The 23,110-nt window shown below is 36.9% G+C and overlaps 1 protein-coding gene across 2 annotated transcripts in view; it reads right to left on the bottom strand.

Annotated features, from left to right (window-relative positions):
- Nucleotides 1-23,110, bottom strand: part of SERPINI1 (serpin family I member 1) — a 69,216-nt gene that overhangs the window by 22,876 nt on the left and 23,230 nt on the right. For both annotated transcript variants that reach the window (XM_027587671.2, XM_027587670.2), the window contains 3 exons: nt 3,668-3,934; nt 2,407-2,637; nt 227-421 (listed from right to left, as the gene is read on the bottom strand). In XM_027587671.2, coding sequence (XP_027443472.1) covers nt 227-421; nt 2,407-2,637; nt 3,668-3,917 — 676 coding nt within the window. In that variant the 5' untranslated portion in view covers nt 3,918-3,934. The remainder of the gene's footprint in view (nt 1-226; nt 422-2,406; nt 2,638-3,667; nt 3,935-23,110) is intronic.

The following is a 23,110-nucleotide window of genomic DNA, read 5'->3' as shown; positions in this document are numbered from 1 at the left end:
CTGCAGGTGTAATCAACTTTATAATTTTAAGAAGTATATTAGAAAACTGTCAATGCATATAATGTTCACTCAAGATCTAATTAGAGGCCTTTGAAAATGGAGCCAAGGAAATTGAATTGTAGCCCAAACAAGATTGACAAGATATTTGAGTAATAAATACTTCATGTTCTTTCTTAAAAATTTATTATACTGCAAGAAGAGAGAAATAAAAGCCAGAATGTCTTACCATAATAAAATTCCCCTTGTTGATACATCATTGGAATTTGGACTTCACTTTCATCATCTTTAGTGAAGGAAAAGGTTCTAGTATTTTCAGGTCTAAATTGTGACTTCCAGTTCCCCTTGAAATAGATAGCATTGATGAGGGCCAAATGAGTGCTAGCATCAAAATCCCTTGGGGATACCAGATCCTTCAACAGACCTATTCAGGAAAAAATGAATAGATGAAAATTTATATTAAATTTGAAGGTGAATGGGGACCAAAAAATTATCGAACTACCATCTGATAGAGTAATCCAGAAAACTGTATACCACTACCAAATTTACAATAAAAATTAAAAGTATCTTGCTTTCAAAGGAAAAATGTTATACACACACACACACACACACACAATTACAGATTGTAAACACACCTACCTGCAATAACACTGGTAGGATCTTGATACTTGCAGAAACTATAGAACCAAGTACAACAGAATCTCAGGCTTTACTACTTTCTAGTTGTAACGATGTATGTACAACTCTTAACACAGAGTAAGCATTCAATAATCATTACTGAGTTTATTCTTGAACAATGTACATGATTAAAATGTCAACCAATTCAGAAATTTCCCCATATATATTGGATATCTTTCCACTAAATGTAACAACTGCATTCAACTAGGTGAAAACAGATGAGTGAAAGCCAATTGAACTAGTGATGCCTTATTATCTATCATTTGAAATATTCCTTTACAAATCTATTCTCAAAGATATTGGGTCTTTGTTGATAGCTAAAAATGTTTAAAAAGATTTTCAAAATAGCTTGTAATCATTCAGTCTATTCAAAGTGGATTGTTATTCTTGACTTATTCTTTGAATGTTAAAATACAAACATAAGTTTATTTTATCCTACGTTTTAATGTCATAGTTGAAAAAGATAGGACCAAAATTTGTATTCTCTCATTCTATTAATGAGAGAATTTGTAGTTGAAAAAGATAGGACCAAAATTTGTATTCTCTCATTTTATTTAGGTGCTTACAAAGGTGCCTCAGAATTTTTGGGATTATAAGACATAGGGCATGTGGTGAGGTTTTTTTGTTATTGTTCCAAAATAAAATATATTAGATTGACATTATTTGGGGAGTTTTGACAATATGAATTAATTTAATGAACATCTGCAATCTACTTTCAATTTGGCTTCATTTTTTAAACTCTAATTTCAATATTTTGATGGTAAAGTTAGACAGTAAAATGGTAAAATATGAAACATTTGGAAAGTTTAAATACATTTTTAAAGAATAGATGAAACAAATTTTATTTATTTTTTAAAGATTTTATTTTTTTATTTTTTTACACCCAATGTGGGGCTCAAACTCATTACCCTGAGATCAAGCATCACATGCTCCACCAACCAAGCCAGTCAAGTTTAGAAATAAATTTTAAAATAAATGTTCAGATTAGAAATAAATTTTAAATTAGATTAGAAATAAAATTTAAAATAAACGTATCTCTTTCTAATTCTCCACTTATTTGGGCTTAAAATGGTTACCAATCAAGTTCTGTCGTTTAGAATCCCAACTTTGAGGGTGCCTGCCTGGGTAGTTCAGATGGTTAAGATGGCTAAGCATCTGCCTTCAGCTCATGTCATGATCTCCAGGTCCTGGAATTGAGCCCACGTCAGGCTCCCCGCTCAGCGGGGAGTCTGTGTCTCCCTTTCCCTCTGCCACTCCCCCTACTTGTGCTCTCTCTGTCTCTCAAATGAATAAATAAAATCTTTAAAAAAAATAAAAGCCCAACTCTGATTTTTAACTCTCTCTTATATTCTATTTTAAGTATATTTTTAAGAGGCCCACCAACTGCCATCCTAATTGGTATCTAACTTCTTAAACAAGTCATCTCAAGCAAAATTCCATACAGTAGTTAAGATTACAATGCAGAGGAAAACCATGATTGGAGAGACAGATTTCAGACTGATTTATCATAGTGCCTAAATTCTTCACATGCCAAAAGATTTAAGTCCTTTCAAAAATATTTATTCATAAGCAATGCCTCTAAAAAGACTGTAATCTATACAAAATAATTATTAGATACTCAACTAAATGCTAACATTCAAAAATTCAACTGGATTGAAGAGAAAATAATTTCAGAAGTAGAAGAGAGTTAAAACTAAGCTACTAGAGAAAGAAAGGAACCAAATGACATACTATTTGTGTTATTCTCCACCCACTTATTGATATGGTTGGCCACAGCTATATTTTGACTGAAGTCCACATGATTTACTTCTGCTTTAAAGTATTTTTTCAGCATTTGCAAAAATTCCTCATTGACATGAAATCCATTTTGCACAAAGAGGGAATTGGCAATTTTCATCACATACTGGCTCTCTTTAGCAGTTACCATGTTAGAAAAATCCTTCAAGAAGGAAAATTCGTCACCTGAAAAATGACAAACAATAAGTTTATTAATGGAACAAACACAGTGAATGATCACGGGGATTGGAAAAGCACTAAAAAACAGCAAGGAAGATTGATGAGACAGGGGCCCAAGGGAAGAGCACTAGTTTATTCCCCATATCGACATGACTAACAGGTTCCAATATTTGTGCCATTTCTAGATCTTCAAATTAACTTTGAGTATTATGAACTGGTATTATTTTTCATTTTAATTGATGTCCTGGTAGAATCTATAGAGATTTTTTTGGTTGTCTCCTTTCAAAGTACTTAGGTTATTCTTATTAAATTGGTCTTCATTTTATAATTAATAGGAATAAGAATTAAGCTTAATTACCTAATTTAAAAATCAAAATATTCCTTGAAATTTTACTTTCACTGGACTTTTTTGCCTTATAACTAGATATATGCCTTAGAAATCATCGAGTTCTTAACTTTTTAATGAGTTGATTCTCATGTATATTGAAAACATTAAAATAGAAATCATACACCATGTCAAAATGATTACAAAAACCTTTTGGCTAAAAACTTTCCCCAATACATAACATTTTCATAATAATAAAACATTTCAAAAAAAATTCTTGGATGCTACTTAAAAAATGAAGATACAATTGGTTTTAAGCAAAAATTTCTGATATTCCTGGAGAATCATGTTGCTTTTCTTCACAGCAGTTATCACAGTTGTAAATTTTCATTTATGTGATAATTAATTGATACATGCATCTCCCTCTAGACTGGAAACTCAGTAAGAACCATGTTTGATTTATTTGTCACAGTGAGGTTTATTTAAATAATAATAACAAAATCTACAATTTCCTTAGATTAATTCAGCTAAGGATACAGCAAGGAGTTAATACCTTCCTTGGGTTTCCTGATGTTTCTCCTAACCATACCATCTCAATGAGATCACTTTCTCATGTTGTGTGAATATTGCTACCTGTGGCCTAAGACAACATAACTGAGTTGAAAAGTTAAAGACAAACCACCTTGAAAAATTAAACCTAAGCACACTCACCATTTTTCAGGCTGTCATATCCCATTGAATGACGGATTTCTTTTAGGGTAGACCCCTGGGCCCCAAGTTCCATCATTCCCATAGCAAAGGTAACACTCAATGGAGAGAAAAGAATATTTTCATCTTCTCCAGTGGCTCGAAGATGGTTATACATATTCACTGACAACTCAGCAATGGTCTCATCAGGGAAAGTGGCCCCTAAAGCCAGACTTTGCAGAACCAGCAAAGAGAAGAGTACAAGGAAAGCCATGTTGGGAGAGCTCAAGCCTGAAAAACAATAATTTCCCCATATTAATTATTAATTATCTCTGAGAATGGAGTGAAAGGCAAAAAATAAAATAAAAACAAGAATTATTTCTTGCAAAGTTGTAAAGCAAACCAAGTTTCTAAACATTTACAGTGTTAATATCTCCTAACAAAAGCCCCTTTAAAGGATATGTTGGGAGATACTATTTTTAAAAAGGCAGTTAATAGTCAAGTGAACAAATAACATTGCTAAATTGTTAGGGTATTTCCAGGAACAAGGTAGCCCTGGTCCCCACCTTCATGGGGGTTAAGAGTATGTATAGCTACATATATAATGGAAAATTTAGACCATGTTTGGTGAGGCGAATGTATCAATTTTTCATATCTTCACCATGTGTATTTTGGTCATGATTTTAAAACAATTTACTCTAGCTTACACTAAACTACATGGGTCCAGGAAAACTATAATGGAACACAAAAGATATTTACAGGGTTTAAGATGAACTGGTGAAGTCAGGCATTTGAAAATGTCATTCTACTCATTCACTATAATTTATAAAATTAATGCAACATGCAACTGGGTTGCCAACTGGCAGGAAAAGATCAGACACACACCTGCCACTGGCCCTAGATTATTCAGCCCAGGCTGCAGAACCCACAGGAAGTGGTAACCTAGAGAAGAAGCAGGTTCAGCACTTCCTTGTGCTCTTTTCCCTTCCACAGTGGCTACCTATGAGGCTGTTATTCCCAGTGGTGATCTCTGGGCAGGGTGGGGCCTTCTACCACCCTGTCCTTTTATATTCAGGCTGATACTACCATTTCAGCTTATACCAGAACACGATGCTTCTATTTCAATGAATATTTCTAAATACCAGGCTTATCTTGTTCTTGAACCATTTTCTCTTTGGGAGAGAAAGTGTCAGTGCCAGACATCTCTGGTTAATATTTCTTCCTCCTGGCACACCGGTGTTCCAGAAGCCCTGTCTCCCCACAAACAGCACACACTGACCAGCACACAGCTGGGACAGAATTTCCTTTTTCCTTGTATTCTCCCTCTTTGTCACTGCAGGCATCTAAAAGCTGAACTGCCTAGTCAGACAATTAAGTAGCTTACTTGTTCATGACCTTCAAGAAAAAAAAAAACCATCATGAAAACAACATGTAAAGTGATACTGAGCAAACACATTTGGAAAATTGTATTTCAACTAGCATGGAGCATTAACAATCCCCTTTCCTCAGTTAACAGAAGGCATACACATTTTACTTAAGAGCAAGGTGTTTCTGACAGGGGTTTGAGTCAGAATGTCCTTCTCCTTCCTGTAGCATTTTTCATTCCAACTTCGGGAGAGCTGCCTATTAGTTTGCAAGCCCTTCACATTTTAGGGTTCAGTTTTAGGGATCAGTTTTGTTTTGTTTTGTCTGAGAAACCCCAAGCACTGCTGTCATCCCTCTGCTTTTGTATTAAAGTTTAGATCATTCTCCTTTGTTTAGGAAGGTAAGGCTCAGCCTGTATGTAAATACGGACTCTCACAACCCCTGCTGTGGGAGACCCTGCTGTGGGAAACCCCGCTGTGGGAGATGGTGGGGGGGGGGGGGTTGGCTGCCTGTGGGAGATCAAGTGCACCGCTGCAGAGCAGTGTCTGTGGTGGGACTGAAGCCCGGGGCAGAGAACACAGCTGCCCTGCCAGCTGGGCGGACTTGGGCCATCAATGCAAGGCTGCCCTGGAATTCACCCCCCTCCCGCCCCCACTTCTGTACTCCACAGGACTCCAGGAAAAGGTGGAAGCAAAATAGGGGAACTTTCTCAATCTCTAGATTCAGATGGAAATTTAGCAGGTACCCTTCTAATTTGAAAGAGACCTTAAGATATATCCAGTATTTAATACTTAGGATATAACACTGGTTACTAGAACTCAGAAATCCAAGTCAGACTCAAAGGCCCATGCTCTTAATCATGACACTATACTGCTATCTGACATAACCTACAAAGACCCAAAGCTGGGCCTCATTACTTTCGTTTAATGTTATCTAGTAGAAGACCATGAAGTTAAAGTCACTATATGGTAGTGGTATCTGTCATTCAGTAACATGGCTATTTGGAAACCATTGCTTTCAACATGAGTATCAAATTTTAGGTGAACAAAAAGATTTCATTCATATAAAACAAAAACCAACCTATTGCCAACCAACAAGCATTCTAGAAAAACAAGGCCAAGTCCATCGTATTCATCAGCATTTTTATTTACAAATGAATGTGCCATGATATAAATAAGCTAACACATAATGTATGACCTTTGGCAAATCACATGCCTTCTCTCAGTCTTAGCTTCCTCATTCATGAGATGAAGATGCCAATTTCTACGCCACACAATTTTTTGAAAGATTTTATTTATTTATTTGAGAGAGCGAGAGAGCACAAATAGGGGAGCATCAGAGGGAGAGGGAGAAGCAGGCTCCCCGCTGAGCAGGGAGCCCAACTCCACACAGTTATTGAAGATGTAAATGAAATAGTGTGTGTTTGAAGCACTTGTTTTAAGCTACAAGTGTACTAATAAAAAACATTATCATTAGAGAATATGTTTCCTAGGTTTATATATTTGCTAAGTCAAGGAAGAGGCTCTAGAGCCAAAATGAGTATTTTATTTTTCCTGTTGGCTCATCTAATGTAGCACTATTAAATGCCATTCATTCAGCCAAGATTGAAAGAGGTACCAGGAAGATACCCAAATGTATAAGCACGGGATCTTGTCCTCAAGAAACTCACAGCATTGTACAAGAACATGTAATCTATTATAGTGGTTCTTCTCTTTTTTAAGAAAAGAGATTCTTTTAAGAATCAGGAGAAGGGTAAACAGTCTCTTCAGAAAATGCATGCATGTGGCTAACAGAACATTACTTTCATTGGCCAGGATATTTACTGGCCTCAGGTTAAGAACCCCCTGGTCTGTAGCAGATGGTCCAGATGCAGAAAGAAGCAGTGTTTGGTGGACCTGCAGCTTATTGGGGGAAAGCAATTTCAAAACCACTAATGTATCTTCAGGCTTCTGGCAGACTCCCGGAAAAAACATCCGTATGTCTGTGAGAAAGGGCTCTTCCCAGGGTAGTGGGCAGCAGGCCACGATCTACATGCTCTGCTGGGGAATTAGAAGCAGTATGGCTCTGAATGGGGGAGCGAGTTATATCAGGAAACTCTTTAGTCAAGATTTAAAGAACTCTGTTCTGGAAGCACACATTTTATCTATAGTTAAGTGATCTTTCCTTCTTTTAAAGGCAAAATGTCCAGTGTGCAAGAAAAAAACATGGCTTCTGCCAGACTGGCCCTGCCTTTCTGATCTACCTATCCCACCCCTAGCCCCTAGCTCCTTCACCTCTGCTGCCTCTGATTACCCCTTCTGAGGACTTTTTCTGGGGAGAAGGGAAGCTTCCCCTTCTTCTACCTTCTAAGTGGGGAGTGTTCTCCGGGGATCTATTCCTGGCCCTCTTCTCTTCCGTGAACTGTTCTTCTCGTGCCTGCTGGTGAACTTCTCTCAAAACATAGATACTTCAACTATTATCCCTGTGCATAGTATTCCCCGGGAAGTAAAATTCTAGCTCTGGCTTTCTTTTCATCTTAATTCCTGATGTGCATTGCAAATTGTTTTGGGAGTGTTTTAGTCTTTGACTCTTGTCAGCACTTCAAATTCAAGGTGACTCAAACTGGGCTCCTTGTCTTATCAATCAAGCCCATTCTTTTTTTTTTTTTAAATATCAGAGTCCTTTGACTCCTGTCCATGTCCCTTTCCCTTGTGTTCGATGTGCTGTCAACACTTATTCCATACTGTGTTCTGGACACTTCTTCTATCCATTATCCGATAACCATTCCCATAGACATTGTGGCAGTTCTTCTTAATGCATTCTCAAGGGCTCCACCAATGACTTCCATCCATTCTCTGAAGCCCAGGGTATTGCCCTCCTCAATGGATGCATAGTTTCTGGATGAATTGTTTTGTATTACTGTTATGAACAGGTATTCCTATATTTACAAAACCTCACGATCTTCCTCATGCCTATAGAGTAAAGCCCCAAATCTTTAGTCTCACTTTACTGTGATCCAACATGTTTCTACCCACTACTCCCCTTCAGGGATCCTCCAATTCAAGCCAGACTCCTTTTTGCAATACATATCCCAGAATTTCTGTCTCCTGTTGCTGGCTTGTGTAGTTCTCTTTCTGGAACTACTTCAACCTGGTTCCATATGTTCAAATCCTAACCACGCCTCAAGGTTCTGCTCCACTTCCATTTCCTTCACGAATACCCTCCTGGTTCTTCAGTTACAACAGCAATTTCCCCCTCCTCTGAAATGTTGGCACATTTTATCTCTACCTCTCCAACAGCACATACCACTGCTTCCTTCTATTACGGATAATTCTGTACACGAGTCAGCTGGTTTCCTCGGCTTTTGAAGACACAGAAGTGCATTCCTCTTTGTCTATCTTAAAATAATCAGAATAAGCACTTAATACATTACATATCGTAGTTACCAAATATTTGTTGAATGAATGTAGCTCAAGATGTACAGGCTCATGCATTGGAAGGAATAGCAAGAGTAGCTGCTGCTCCTCAATTCTCGAAGCTAATTTAATCTTAGTCCACAAGTAGTGGCTCATTTCCATTTTTTATTCCCTTTGATAAAGTGTTTCCTTATTGAGTCTGAGACCATCTTTCCAGTCTGACAAAGTGGTACTGTCACCAATGCTGGCCTAATGGCAATGCCTGGACATGGGATGCATTAACAAACAAGTGCACCACCTCGAAAAATCACAAAAGGTGCTACCCAAATGTTACTGTATTAACATTAGTCAACAAAATGCCAGGGCCCCACCATTAATCATAATAATCAACACATTCTAAAATGAATTACTCTCACATGGAGCATTACTTTGTGGATTCATTATTTTCAAGCTACTGAATAAAATGCCTTTACAGAAAAACAAGGGGCTACAGGACCAGAATAGTAGTAGATTGTGCTGTTGTGCTAGAAAAGGCAGAAGTAGTTGAGCTATGAATAAATTGCCATTAACTCTTGCATCTCTCCTTTACATGGTAGGATAGGTTTTGGGCATGTGTATGTGCGTATCCTGCTTTGGCAAACACTTCATTCAAACAGGCCAGGGAACTAAATCTTATAATTGAGGTGTGAGTGATCACAGAGTGGAAAGCTGGCACAATAAGGAAGATTTTTAAAAAAAGCTTTCTTAGTAGTTAATCTTATTTATAGAAAGATTGATATTCATAAATGCAACTTGTTGCTTTTTTTTGGATAGTCCAATTATTTGAAATGTAAAAAAGATGGTTTCATAATTGTGAGCTAAGTAAAAAAGGAAGGTATTCTTTAGAAGGTGAAAAAAAAGTGGCTGAGGAAGATCCTTTCTCAAACAACAACAACAACAAAACAGCCATACAAAATAAGGAAAAAAATGCCTAAAGCAAAGAACACTATCTTGAATCACTCTGGTGTATTAATTCTCAGATTTTTGCATGTAGTTATTTTTTTAATTGAGGGAACCAATATAAGGTTGCTAAATTTTTATTTTATTAAGTAAATACATTGGAATGGGGGCAAGTTTAACAAAAAGAATGCCTCTTACATTCACATAAAAAATGAACATTTCATCATGAAAAGAAGACAGTTCTTCAAAGTGGATATGTTTGAATTCATGGTTTCACTACTTTTTCTTTTTTCTCCCCCCCGCCCCACCCCCCCATGGGTTGGCACTGAGTGTTTACAAGCCACTTCTCTAAGTTTGGTTAGTACCAGTTCACTTGGTGAAATTTGGAACAAGCTGGTCTCCAGATGTTTGTTCTCTGATTTACTAAGAGAAAGGGTTGATCTAGATCAGCAGCAGTGAAGCTGGAAAATTTGTCAAAGAATTTGTCACACACAAAAAAGGAGTCATGACCAGGATGCCCGGGTGGCTCAGTCAGTTAAGTGTCTGCTTTTGGCTCAGGTCATGATCCCAGGGTCCTGGGATGGAGCCCCACATCAGGCTTTTTGCTCAGTGGGGAGCCTGCTTCTCCCTCTGCCCCTCCCCCTGCTCATGCTCTCTCACTCTCTCAAATAAATAAATAAAATCTTTAAAGAAAAAAAAAAAGGAGTCATGACCTTGTGAAACAACCTGTATTTTAGCAAGCTGTAATTTAGCATAGTTCCTCAACTGCAACATGTGTAGTGTACCTCCCCACCCCCAATTTTAACTTTTCAGAAATTAGAATAAATCTTATGATCAAAGTCCAAAGAAACCAGTCAGTCCTCAGAGATGCAGCTGTGCCACTGTGATCATTTCCTGTGTAAGCGTCATAGCCTGGATAAGTGTAAACTTTAGGCTACTTGTTTATCCTTGTTTCCTCAGTCGACTTATTTTCATTGGTGCTGCCTCCCACAGTCAAATTTTTGCTTAAACTTGGACCCAGAATTGTCCTCGATAGCACTGTATTGTATGGCAGCACTGAAAAGAAAAAGGGCTATGGACCCAGTGAACAGAGGGGAGGATGTAAGTTTACTGTAAGTGATGCAACATTTATCACTTGAGAAATGAACCAACTGATTTTCTTGTAACACAACAACTGAGTATTTTACAAAGGATCCCCGAATATAAGATCCATGTATGTATATGAATTTGTGCAAGGAGATATATCTCTTGTCCTTGGGATATATACAAAACAACTGTCTGTTGGATGCCAAGCAACACAATTAGAGGCAGATGAATTTGCCAAATCTCTCAATATGAATCATAGTGCTTTCAAAGTGAGGAAAGGTGAATGATCAATGCATATTTTGTGAAGAACTATTGCTCAGGTGCTAGGCTGTCAATAGCTTCCTGATAACTTTCAAATTAGCTGTATAAATGTGTGGAGGGGTGTGCAGGTGGCGTAGTCAAATAATCAAATGGAAATGGAGAGAATACACCAGTAGTCTTTGAAATGCCTTAAGATTATATTTTCAATCACAAAGGTGCTAAAAGTTTTGATCAGAAAATGCATTATGAAAAGTATCATGTCATGTGCTAATAAACAATGGCCAGAAGTGATTCAGAAGGATGAAAAGAAGGCTCAGACTTAAAATCTTAGTTATTAAGGGCATAATAAGCTAGCATATAAATAAAGATACTCCATTGTGCTATATTTTAAAAAGAACTGTACATTTTTCTCCTTAAAATGTTCTTTCTCCCTAAAAAGAAGATGCTACGTAAATTGAGATGTATTTTAAAACCAAGAGACCAGAATCAAGGAGATAAAGGAGTGAAGGAGGTTTAATTCTGTAATCACGATATCTATGAAATTATGATTCGTCCATCTTTTCCTCTTTCTTTTGCTTCTCCCCCCAGCTATCTAGCTCACTGTGATTCTTTCCATACTCTCTTACACTTTGCAAAAAAACACATCTTTATGTTCTTTTTCCTGTTCTGTTGAATCAAGCAAAAAGGAAAGTTTATCAGGTATCTCTTAAACAAGGAGTAAATGGCCAGGTAAATCAAAGGGACAGAACTATGGAGAGAATAAGTTACAGATATATAATTTACCAGAAAGAATTACGAAAGACTTGAAAATGCCCCAAGATGATTACTGGGTGTCTTCAATGAAACATAACCTAGAACATAACCTTCCGGAGTATCTGACTATGAGTTTTGGGCCCTTCGTTGTCTTTGAACAACTTCATAGTTCTCTAAGTTGAAGATAATTGATAGTGATGCAAATGATTCTTCTGTATAAATGCACAGTGTACATGTATGATTGAATGCAATTGATTATTGCCCTGTGGATATTGCCCAGTTCTGCATCTGTTAAGCATATGTGTTTCAGTATTCCTCATGAGTTTATATATTCATCTGCTTTTTGGATTCTTTAATGAATTGGTTGTAACAGCTTACTGATTCTATCATTAGTTAATGAGCTAAATAAAATCTTTGATATCTGTTCATTTTACATTTGTTTGAGAGTCAAGATTATAACCTTTTAAAAATAATTATCCTTTAACTAATTTTAAAAATCCTTAGAGTTAGAAATTTTTCTTTCAAAATGTTTTCTTTCAAAAAATGTTTATTTTCATGGGATAATCCGATAATTATCTGTAAGTGATGCAACTGTAAAAAAGGAAGGTTTCTTAATATTCCAGTCTTTTGGAATATTAGTCTTTTCTTAATCACTGAACTTTCCTTAATTGTTGGTTGAATTAGTACTATACCACTGGTGTCCCACAATGATTTAGTAGAACTCTGTGGCTTGGAACTACTGATCACATAGCAGCTAGCACCGAGCTGGCGGTGCTAGAGGTCTAAAATTCTTGGGTATTTTGCATGCATCCAAGAGGAAGATTAGGCCTGGAAGAGACTATGGTGGTCTGCTCGTTTAGGGACTAAACAGTCCTGGAAATGTTGAGAAACAACCAAGGGAAGATGTGCTAAAATGTCCCAGAATTTTTAAAGTGCTTTGGTAAATATAAATATATTAAGTCTGAATTCCTCAGCAACAAGAGGGAGGCTAATTGGAATGAAGATGGACCGTGACTCACAACAGTTCCTTTCTTTGCTGATACCCAAGGCTTCCAAGGAGCTTTGGTGATTTTTTGGCACCAAACATCCTCTAACTAGTAGGAGATAAGGGTTATAAACTTTCAAGAACATTTCACAACAAAGATAAACTCTTGGGAAATTGTTTGACTTAATAAATAGATGATGAATAAGTAAGTCTCTAGTCAAACATTTTCCCATGTTAGGCTGTAACAAATTTCTAAAATCAAAAACCAAAATACTCAATTATTCTGTGTCCTTTAAAAAGTTAGAAAAATGCAGTCCAACAGAACTTTCTGCAATGACATAAATATTACATATGTGTACTTGTCCAATAAGGTAGCCATTTGCCACTTGTGGCTATTGGGTATTTGTAGTGTGGCCAATACAACTGAAAAACAAGTATTTTAATTTTATTTAATTTTAATTAATTTCAATAGCCATATATGGCTCGTGGTTACCATATTTGACCATGCAGAGTTAGAAGTAGGCCAAATAGATCTACTCTTCATAACATTGGTTCTTGACCAAATACAAGTGTTCAAAACAAAAACAGAAAAAACCATAGGTTCTTGACCTAATACAAGTGTTTAAAATGAAAACAGAAAAATTAGTAGCATGAACTCTATAAAACATGTCTCCTTACATAAGATGTTTTATTTATAAACATACTCCTTTTCTTCAAGAGATCTCAATTGATAAAGAGGCTCCATTTGGAATTCCGAAGGCTTTTGATTAAAGCAGGTGACTACGGGGAAAATAAAGGCGATGCCAACAAGCATCAGTGAGCTGGCAGATCCCAGCCCTCCTGGAAACGTGACTTGGGCTTTTCCATAAAGTGGTAATGAATAATTCGGTTTGGCACAAGCAGAGAGCCTTTGTCCTTGCCAATGAATGACTTCCTTTGGAGTACTGTCAGGAGAGCTAAACAAGTGATACACAAGCCTCAAGGCAAGATTCTGGGAGTAGTTTCAGAGAGATGGGTTAAAAAGTCATCATCAGTCAAGGTCATGTGTGGCTCAAGGCCATTTTGGAAGAAGCCAGGCATTAATGGTCTTAGCTTACCCATTAATGCTTTAAGAAATCCCTGCTGATTGCTCTTACCCTAGCTGTTTAAGAGGCTGCAGAATGTTTCTGCTGGAAACACCTTGACCAGACCCTCATTTTATAGGTGAGGAAACTGAGTCATCTGTACTGAACAACTCTTTGTACACAAAAGATGTTTAATGAGCTACTATAGATGCTAAAAAATATATAAACTTTAAATGTGAACACAATACCTAGATTAATTCACTCACTCATTCATTCATTCAATAACTACTTCTTTTTTTTTTAAAGATTTTATTTATTTTATTTGAGAGAGAGAATGAGAGAGAGAGAGAGAGAGCACATGAGAGGGGGGAGGGTCAGAGGGAGATGCAGACTCCCTGCTGAGCAGGGAGCCCGATGCAGGACTCGATCCTGGGACTCCGGGATCATGACCTGAGCCGAAGGCAGTTGCTTAACCAACTGAGCCATCCAGGCGCCCAATAACTACTTATTCTTGACAACTAACTACATACCAGGTCCTGTACTAGGTGCTAGGGATGCAGAGGATAACAGGATGATGCAAGAGATATGCTTTTGTGCTATTTTCCTTCATGTATTAGGTATATATATTCTTTAAAGAGATCTCCAGCTTTTTATTCAGAGCTTTAAAAGTATTGGAATTTCTAATTTCTCAATATTAAAATATTGCTTGTGTAATAAAGTTTTTAAAAGCTGGCTATGTCCCTGAAAATCTGAAAGTACTTGGATATAAGGTTGCTTCTCAATTACTTTGTTAATGGAGGGAGTATTAGCCTAACTTACCCTCCAATCATTCGCTAATGCTTGAGTATATCCTGAAGGGCTGGGAAAGGAGGTAAAATATCCAGAGAAATTATTTTAAAAAACTCTCACAGAAAGACTTTCAGAGCGTTCAAAGCCAGTTTTAACCTGTCCTGATAATGCACAGTCAGAACTGTAAATACAGTATGGTAATGTGATGACACCCTAACAAAGGACAGTAGTAGTTAGGGCTGTTGGCCATATGCACCAAAATAGCCCAGATACAAGGCATTTATTTTTGTATTAAATTATATTTGGGTTATATTTATAGTTTTTCTTGTCTTTCTTTTTTGAATGCTCCGTCCCTCTGCACTGTCTTAGCTTTAAGAGCGCTCACAGCTGTTGTTATTTTTCTCTTTTAGCTTTAACCTCTTGCTTTATTTTATAAGATTCTGTGTGAGGGTTTGAGGACATCCCTAAACTCTCCTGAGGTGAAATGTGTAGTTTCACTTTGCCTCAGTGTCTGTTGAGACCACAAAAAGCTATTTTCTTATCTTGGCTAATAACTCTAATATTCCCAAGACCCAAGTGTTCTTTTAGTAAAATGGTGTAGGCTCATGGGTTTCTTTTTCTTTTTCTCTTCTTCTTTTTTTTTTAAAAGATTTTATTTCTTTGAGACAGAGAGAGAGTGAGAGAGCATGAGCAGTGGAAGGGGTAGAGGGAGAAGCAGACTCGCCCCTGAGAGCAGAGCCCAGCATGGGGCTCCAAGCCAGGTCCCTGGGATCATGACCTGAGCCAAAGGCAGATGCTTAACCGGCCGACCCACCCAGGTGCCCCTAGACTCAGGTTTCTGACACCAAGATGATTATATAATTATTATATATATTAACATTAGGCTGAATTTTGTGAAATTGCCATTTTTATAATTCAAAGTGGTCAAATATTGGCATGTTCATATGCTTCAACCATTTAGTGAGAATTTACTGTGCATCAGGCTGAAGATTAGAATTTTTGTATGCTGTTTTGCTACCTTTTATTTAATACAGTTATTTCAGTGTTTTGAAAAGGCATCATATCTCACATTTTTAAAATGCGTACTAGTTTAGAAATCTGGAAAAATTTATTATGATTTTCTTAGAATTCTTTTCACTTTGTGCTAGAAATGCTAGAAACTGATGGAGAGAACTCTCTGACACAAAACACCAACCTAATTTCGGTGGCTCTTTCTTTAAAAGAAAAAAACAAAAAAATACTTGTGGCTTACTTACTGTACCCTGGGGAAATTAAGTTACCTACATTATTTTTTAGACAGTCTTTTGCAGGACTACTATGGAGAAAATGAAAGTGAGAAAGAATGTGTCAAAAAATAATTTTACTGCTTTGTTTTTTAATACTCCTATAAACAAAAAATACAAAATTACCTTGATATTGACTAATGTATTAATGTTACCTGAAAATATCCACCTGTTAAGTCTATTTATAAACCTGCCACACACATTGTAATAGGGGAATTTCTAAAAAAAAATTTGGTTTCCTCTTCCTGTTCATCACTGTCAGTGTCTGAAAAGGCAACTTGTAATTTTTATTGCAGAGTGTGGGCAAACAGGTAAAACATTAAGTGGATATAAAAAGGCTCCATGAAAATATTCTGGTTACATTTCTCTGTAATTTTCAGAACCACATTTACAATATAGTAACAGCGTTAGAAAGTGTGTAGAAAGATGAATTAAGGAAACAAGTCAGTATTAACGTCAGATAGGAAAAAAAAAAAGAGAGAAAGAAAAGGAAACTTGGGGAGATGGTGTACTTCTCCAAAAAGCAGTTTCAAGCAATCTAACTAATAATCAACCCCTCTCATTTTCAGAGATCTGGAGAGACCTGGGTATAATTATTTTCTTCTGAACCTCTTCTAAGTTTAACAATCCTCACTGACAGGAAATTGTCCCTTATCAAGCTCCTTACACAGCAGCGGGAGGCTTTTCCCGTCATTGGGTGGGTAAAATGGGAGGGATATTTTATGGATCTTATGTTGAGCACTAGCGCTCTCTACCCTGGCACCCCGTGAGAGTGTGTTGCTCTCCTTAGTTAACCACTGAAAGATCGCAGAAGCCTCATGGTAAAATGCAGGCAAGGATGTGGGCTTTTCACTTGGGGGGCCGCTTCTTACATGTCTTAAGCATTATTGAAAGTCAAAGCTAGGTGTGTCAGAGAAATTTCAGAGAATATTTTTAGGACTCCAAGATATGTGTCAGGGTCTTTCTTGCAAATGACTTGTCTATAAGTAAATTAGAATAAAATGAAATAGTTCTCTCAAGTTGGCTTTTTTAAAAATACATACAGATAATTGGCCCTGCAGAGAATGACTGAATGATGGGCATCAGGTTGATACGAGCCTCATAGATTTTACATTGAAACACATCTATAGATCTGTCTTTTAAATATACAGGTATAGTTTCCAGTAAAAAAAGCAATGAGAGTCAAAGCTCAACTTGAGTTAAGCTCAAGAGAGGCTACCCAAATAGGACAGGATATGCTGTTATTATTTTCTCATTTCTGGTACTGCTTGAGAGTCTACATGTGAGAGTCTGGGAGCTTGAAGACTAGGGAATTGTTAATAAAATTCAAGAATATGCTAGGAATATCTAAATTTCAAAATGAAAAGAGAAATTCTTCCTATAAAATAGCTCCTCTTACCTCAGTTTTCTCTCCAGAGACCAATTAATTCAGGGACTTCTAGAGCTAAAATCATATAATGAACTAATCATTTATACATAATAACAAGTTATTGTTAATCCTCATAACAAGCTGAAAGGTAACCCCATTTTGCAGATTAAGAAACTGAAACTTAGTGAGTTTAAGAAATGTTACCATGTTCACACAGCTTACTAAGGAGTAAAAAGGGGATCTGAGCTTTTATCTGAGGGCTTCAAATCCCATGCGACTTTTTTTAAAGATTTTATTTATTTATTTGAGAGAGAGAGAGAGAGAGAGAGAGCAGTGGGAGGGAGGGGCAGAGGGGGAGGGAGAAGGACAAGCAGACTCTGCCCTGAGTCAGAGCTAAATGTGGGTCTTGATCTTGGGATCCTGAGATCATGGCCTGGGTGGAAATCAAAAGTCCATTGCTTATACAACTGAGCCACCCAGGTACCGCCCCCCCATGCTATTTTTACTATGACTTGCTGTCCTAGTTGGATGGGATTTAGAGGTCACTTGATACGCTTCTCATACTGAATGCAGGAATTCCCTTCACCAGGCTGACTCTGCTCAAATTCCTTGTGTGTATGTCAGTTTTGTGTTTGTGTGTGTATGTGTATGTGGGACATCTCAGTATTTGACTGGCTCCCATGCTGGCAAGAGAGCTCATAATGTTTAGATGAAGTCTCACTCCCTTTAACGTATTGACCTTACATTTGCCAAATAATACTACAACAGGCTTTAAATAAAATATATTAATTAGGATCTTAACTTGCTATATAGTACATTACAATACTTCAACTTTTTTAATAAAAAAAAAAGCTAAATTGGTAAAACATTCACAGACAACAAAATTCAAAAGTTATGAAAAGGCCTATAGTGAAGACCTCTATCTCCTATCCCCTAGTTAGCCAATTTCTCTTGGTGGAGCCAACCAATGTTATCATCCAGAGATATCTTATGTATATACAGTATATATAGTTCCCCTTTTCTTTCTTCTAGAAATAATAACATAATATACATCCTATACACGCTGTTTTGCAGCCTCATTTTTTTCATGTAGCAACATATCTTAAAAACTATTTGCTATCACACACAAAGAGCTTCCTCATTTTATTTTATTTATTTATATTTTTAGCAGCTTCACAGCATTTTACTGTATGGATACACTGTAATTTACGCAATTAGTCTCCTACCAATGGGAATTTAGATTATTGCAATCTTTTGCTATTACAAATAATGAGGTAATGACTAATTTCAGAAATATATCATTTCACAGATGTGCAATTATCTCTGCAGGATAATTTCCTCGAAGTTAAATTGCTAGGTCAAAAGGCACAAGTACTTACTTGTAATTTTGATAAATATTGCCTAACTGCCCTCCATTGAAGTTGCCGCATTAAAAACCCTAGGAATATACTTAGAAAGAAATAAGGAAGAAGTATACAAAAGAAAAATTGAAATGCTGTTAAAAAATAGACACAAAAAAAGACTAGAATGCTTCATCTTTTATGGAACACTCTTTCTAAAATAAGGACAGATGAACAAGTTAAACAACACCATAGTGTTATAGTGAGCAAGATCCAGGCCATGGGAAACTCCACAGTACAACTGATTCAGTTTCAACAAATAAAATGCAGGAATAAAGGGCAGTGAGAGCTGGGGAAGCAGGAAGCCAGTGGCTTCAAAGAGACTTGAGAGACATATCAATAGATTTCAATGCCTGGCCTTTATTTGATGCTGGTTGAAACAAACAAACTTTAAAAATCATATATGGTATAATGAGACAAAGGGGAAATGACTAGGATAAATGGAAATGGACACTTTATTCTTAGATAGGAATATTCAAGATCATAAAGATATTACTCTATACATTTAGTGCAATTTCAATAAAAATAGCAACCTTTAAAAATTAGACAAGCCATTCTAAAGTTCACACAGAAAAAAATTAAGCAAGAATAGCAAAAAAAAAAAATTCTGGGGAAAAAATAACAGTGCTGAGATACTAAAATGCATTTAAAAACTATAATATTTAGAAGAGGGTGGTGAGAAATATAATTTAGTATATAATAAAACTTGGCATGTCCAATCATTGGAGTAGGAGATCATCCAGTAAGTGCTAACTGGTGTTGGAAGAACAGAATATCTACATATTAAAAAATAAAGAAGATAAGTGCTTTGTACTTTAAATCGAAATAAATACCAGATGGGTCAAACTTTAAAAGTAAAAATCGAAGCTTTGGAATTCCAAGGAGAAATCCTGGGAACTTACAAATATATTTATATATAAGTATACACACATACACATATATTTTCCATACATAAAACATGTATATATACATACCTATGTGTGTATATGTTACATCTACATATGTAATGTATATATGTATATGTACTGTTTAAATATTTAAAGAAGTATTACACACACACAGTGTTGAATTAGAAAAGGCCTAAGTGTGACAAAGACTGGGAGCCATTAAAGAAAAGATTAATATGACTATAGGCAAAAATTAAAAATCTTTACGGCAAGAACATGAGCAAAGTCAAAGGCAAGTGGCAAACTAAAAAATCTTAAATTACAGATAAAACGATAATTTTCCTACTTTATACAAGACCACTATAAGTCAATAAAACTAACAAAAGTCCTATGGAAATTAAGCAAAGGACATGAATAGATCTTTCACCAAAAAGCTCTTAAACACATAAAAATGTGGTCAAACTTTTTGATAATTATCACTTAAAAGTAAAACTACACTGAGGTACCATTAGTTACATACCACATTGATAAAAGTAATATTAAGGCCTTAACTCTTAATATTTAAGAATGACCCTAAGGCCATCTGACTTGGAGAAAAAATGGATGGGGCAAAAAAGCAGTAACCTCTTAGAAATCCTAGAACACTCCAGTAATCTCTAGGATTAGTGTTATGGTTCTATCTCACACAAAGCTCACAACATCAGATGATCTCTCTAATCCAGAATGCAACGGAAAACTAGAACAAACAAAATCTTTAAGTTTTCAAAAATAGTCAAAAATAAAAATCCATAAAAAGACACATTTTTTTTGAAGCTTGTATACTTGACTCAGAAGGGTATACTTTGGTCCCTACTCTTGAAAGCTTACTTTTATTCTATATGCAATCCTAACATAAATGTTTGTTTTGGTTTGGTTCCCCATCTTTAGCAATTAAAATAAAAAAAAAATAGAGGGCATCTGGGTAGCTCAGTCGGTTAAGCATCTGCCTTCGGCTCAGGTCATAATCCCAGGGTCCTGGGATCTAGTCCTGCATTGGGCTCCCTGCTCCTCGGGGGGTGGGGCCTGCTTCTCCCTCTGCCCCTCTCTCTGTCTCTCATGAATAAATAAATAAAATTAAAAAAGAAGAAAAAATAGAGAGAAAGGCTGCTGGAGACAGGCACAATGACTTTAGGAAGAAGCCGCAAAAAAATATTGTTCTACAGTCAAAGAAAAACTATGCAGGTCTGACATAAAGACTGAAGGCCAAGGACGATTTACTACAGGCACATTACCTATGAGAATCATGGTATTACTGCAGCACCCAGTGTAAGATATTCATGAGGATGCCTTTCAGCCATCTCAAAAATAATTCTTACCCTGTTCAGTACATCCCTTCATATGGGATGTCTGATATATGTCTGATAAACTACCATAAGCCATCAGAAATAAAATATTGGGATATTTACCAAGATACATTTCATTTGTCTGGAAAACTCAATTGTACAGTAAAACAAATTTCTCCTGGGACACAACTAACCGGTGATATGACTGTAGTTTAAAAGACAAACAATAAATTGTTATTGGTGTGCTTTTGTTTTTTAACCCACAGGTCAGATTTTCCAGGCTTCAATAATTCTGAATTGAATAAAACCTAACTTACCTTGTGATTACTTACTAAGGAATAGTTCTGTGGGTTTATGACCTTATCACAGAACATGTCATATTTCAAAATTACTTGCCTTAACGTAATGATGTTAATGAAATGAAATTATATTCATATTTGAATCTGCATGGCTTAATAATGGCAGTAGTTAGCATTGTCTGTTGATGGCTCTCTGCAGTGTTTATGGTAGGAAGGCTCCCTTTTCAATTTTCTTTTTTGGGTTGTGCTTCTCTTTGATGTTCCTCACTTTTTAGTAATGAACATGGATGGCATTTTAAAACTCCTCAAGTATTTTTTTGCAATGAAGCTACTCTACTAGGCAACAAAAGATGTCCTCAGAGGGGCGAGTTACTGAGAATCTCGTAGGATTAGATAGCCTGTGTGTAGCCTCTAAGGATCATTAATATCATTAATGTGAGGCAAAAGTCCCAGACTAAATGGCTTCTGGGGAAGCATAATTTATTCAGAATGACACGACTCTAAAATGTTTTTATAACCTAATATTAAAAAGGGAGCTAATAAAACTATTTCTCTAAATCAGCACTTCCCAGTGTGTGGTCTGGGGACTTCCCCATCAGAATTTCCCAGGAGAGGAGGAAGATGCAGGGTAGGGGCCACATCACCAACCTCTTGGATCAGAAATTCTAGACATGGGCCCCAGTGTGTTTAAAAGGTATTTCAGGGGACTGTTTGACATACCCAAGTGTGAAAACCAAGTTGGTAAGATACCAACGAGGATATGCGGTGAGCTAATTAAAATGAGGCACTTCACAAGCCAGCTCCTTTACTCCTTTACAATGTGTGTTGGGCTCCTATGTTTATTTAGCACATTGCTTGGTCTGTCTGCCCTCAATATTTGCTGAATGAATGACTTATGTATAATATCTTCACTCACAGAAGAGCAAACTGAAACTTGGAGAGGGTAGGTAGCCTAAGACACTCTGTTTATAGTGAGTAGAGACTCGGGGCTGGTATCAAAGCCTAGGCGGCTTTCCCTCAACAGCCCTACCTTGTCGTGGGTCATTGGATTTGTTTGTAAAGGAGACCTATGCCAACTTAGTCTGTTAACACTCAAATCCTCAAAAATCCCTGTAGTGGAGTTTATTTAGAAAATATAATAAGTTATATAATATTTTAGAATGTGATAAATATCCTGGGGTGGAGGGGTGGGGACAACTCAGCAAAACAGGATAAGGGAGTGAGAGGGTGATGAGGCCTATTGCAGATTTTTTTTTTTTTTTTTTAGTTTCAGAGGTAGAATTTAGTGATTCATCAGTTGCATATAATACCCAGTGCTCATTACATCAAGTTCCTCCTTAATGCCCATCACAGAATTAATTATCCCTCCCCCCATCTCCCCTCCAGCAACCCTCAGTTTGTTTCCTAGAGTTCAGCATCTCTTATGGTTTGCCTCCCTATTTTCATCTTATTTTATTTCGTAATAAAAAGATGAGGAAGTCTTCACTGAATAGGTGAAGGGCCCCTTCAAGGTCCTGATAACTAGAGCCAGAGGCCAGGGTTTAGCAAGAGCATATGCCTGAGGAAGGAGTGTGTCTGTTTGGTCCCAAGATCAGCAAGAAGCCAACCCAGGTGGAATGGAGAGGGCAAGGAGGAGAGTGGGTGGCTATGGAGGAATGGGAAGAGAGGATCTAGGACCTGAGCAAAGACAGCCCCTTTGAAGAACAGAGAAATCTACCAGTAACCGGATGGACACTAGTCAGAAGAGGGTCTACTTTGTTTGCTTGTTTGTTTGAGGTACTAAAGAAAACAGGATGCTCGTCTCCTAGTAGCAATGCTCCAAGAGAGGGGGGATTGATGATTCAGGAGAGGGCACTGTGGAAGGGGAGAGAGGATGAGCACCTGTGTCGAGGTAGGGGGTGGCCTTGCATAGAAGCACAGATAATTCATCTACAGACACAAGGCAAAAGGCAAAGTATGTGCGTACCAATGCTTTTGGGTGGGGAGCTGTGGTAGCAGGAGACTGTGGAAGATTTTTAATGGGTTCCCTTTTCTCCATGAAATAGGATGCAGGGTCATTAGCTGAGAACAAGCCAGGGAGCAGGTGCTAGAGAACCTGCCTTCAGAGCATTTTTCACTGCGCTTACTTGTATATAAGCACTGAACTTGGTATTTCTGCTTAAACATATGGAAATATCTTATGCACATACTCTTGCCAAAGCAGCGTTACTCATCTTTGGTTAGAATTAGCTTGGAAAGTAAACTGTGCAAGTAATGAATTTTGAAAAATA

This window comes from Zalophus californianus, chromosome 1, assembly GCF_009762305.2.
Source record: "Zalophus californianus isolate mZalCal1 chromosome 1, mZalCal1.pri.v2, whole genome shotgun sequence".
Classification (NCBI taxonomy): Eukaryota; Metazoa; Chordata; class Mammalia; order Carnivora; family Otariidae; genus Zalophus; species Zalophus californianus.
Note: the sequence above shows the minus strand (reverse complement) of the source record. Positions and strands in the feature narration are given on the sequence as shown.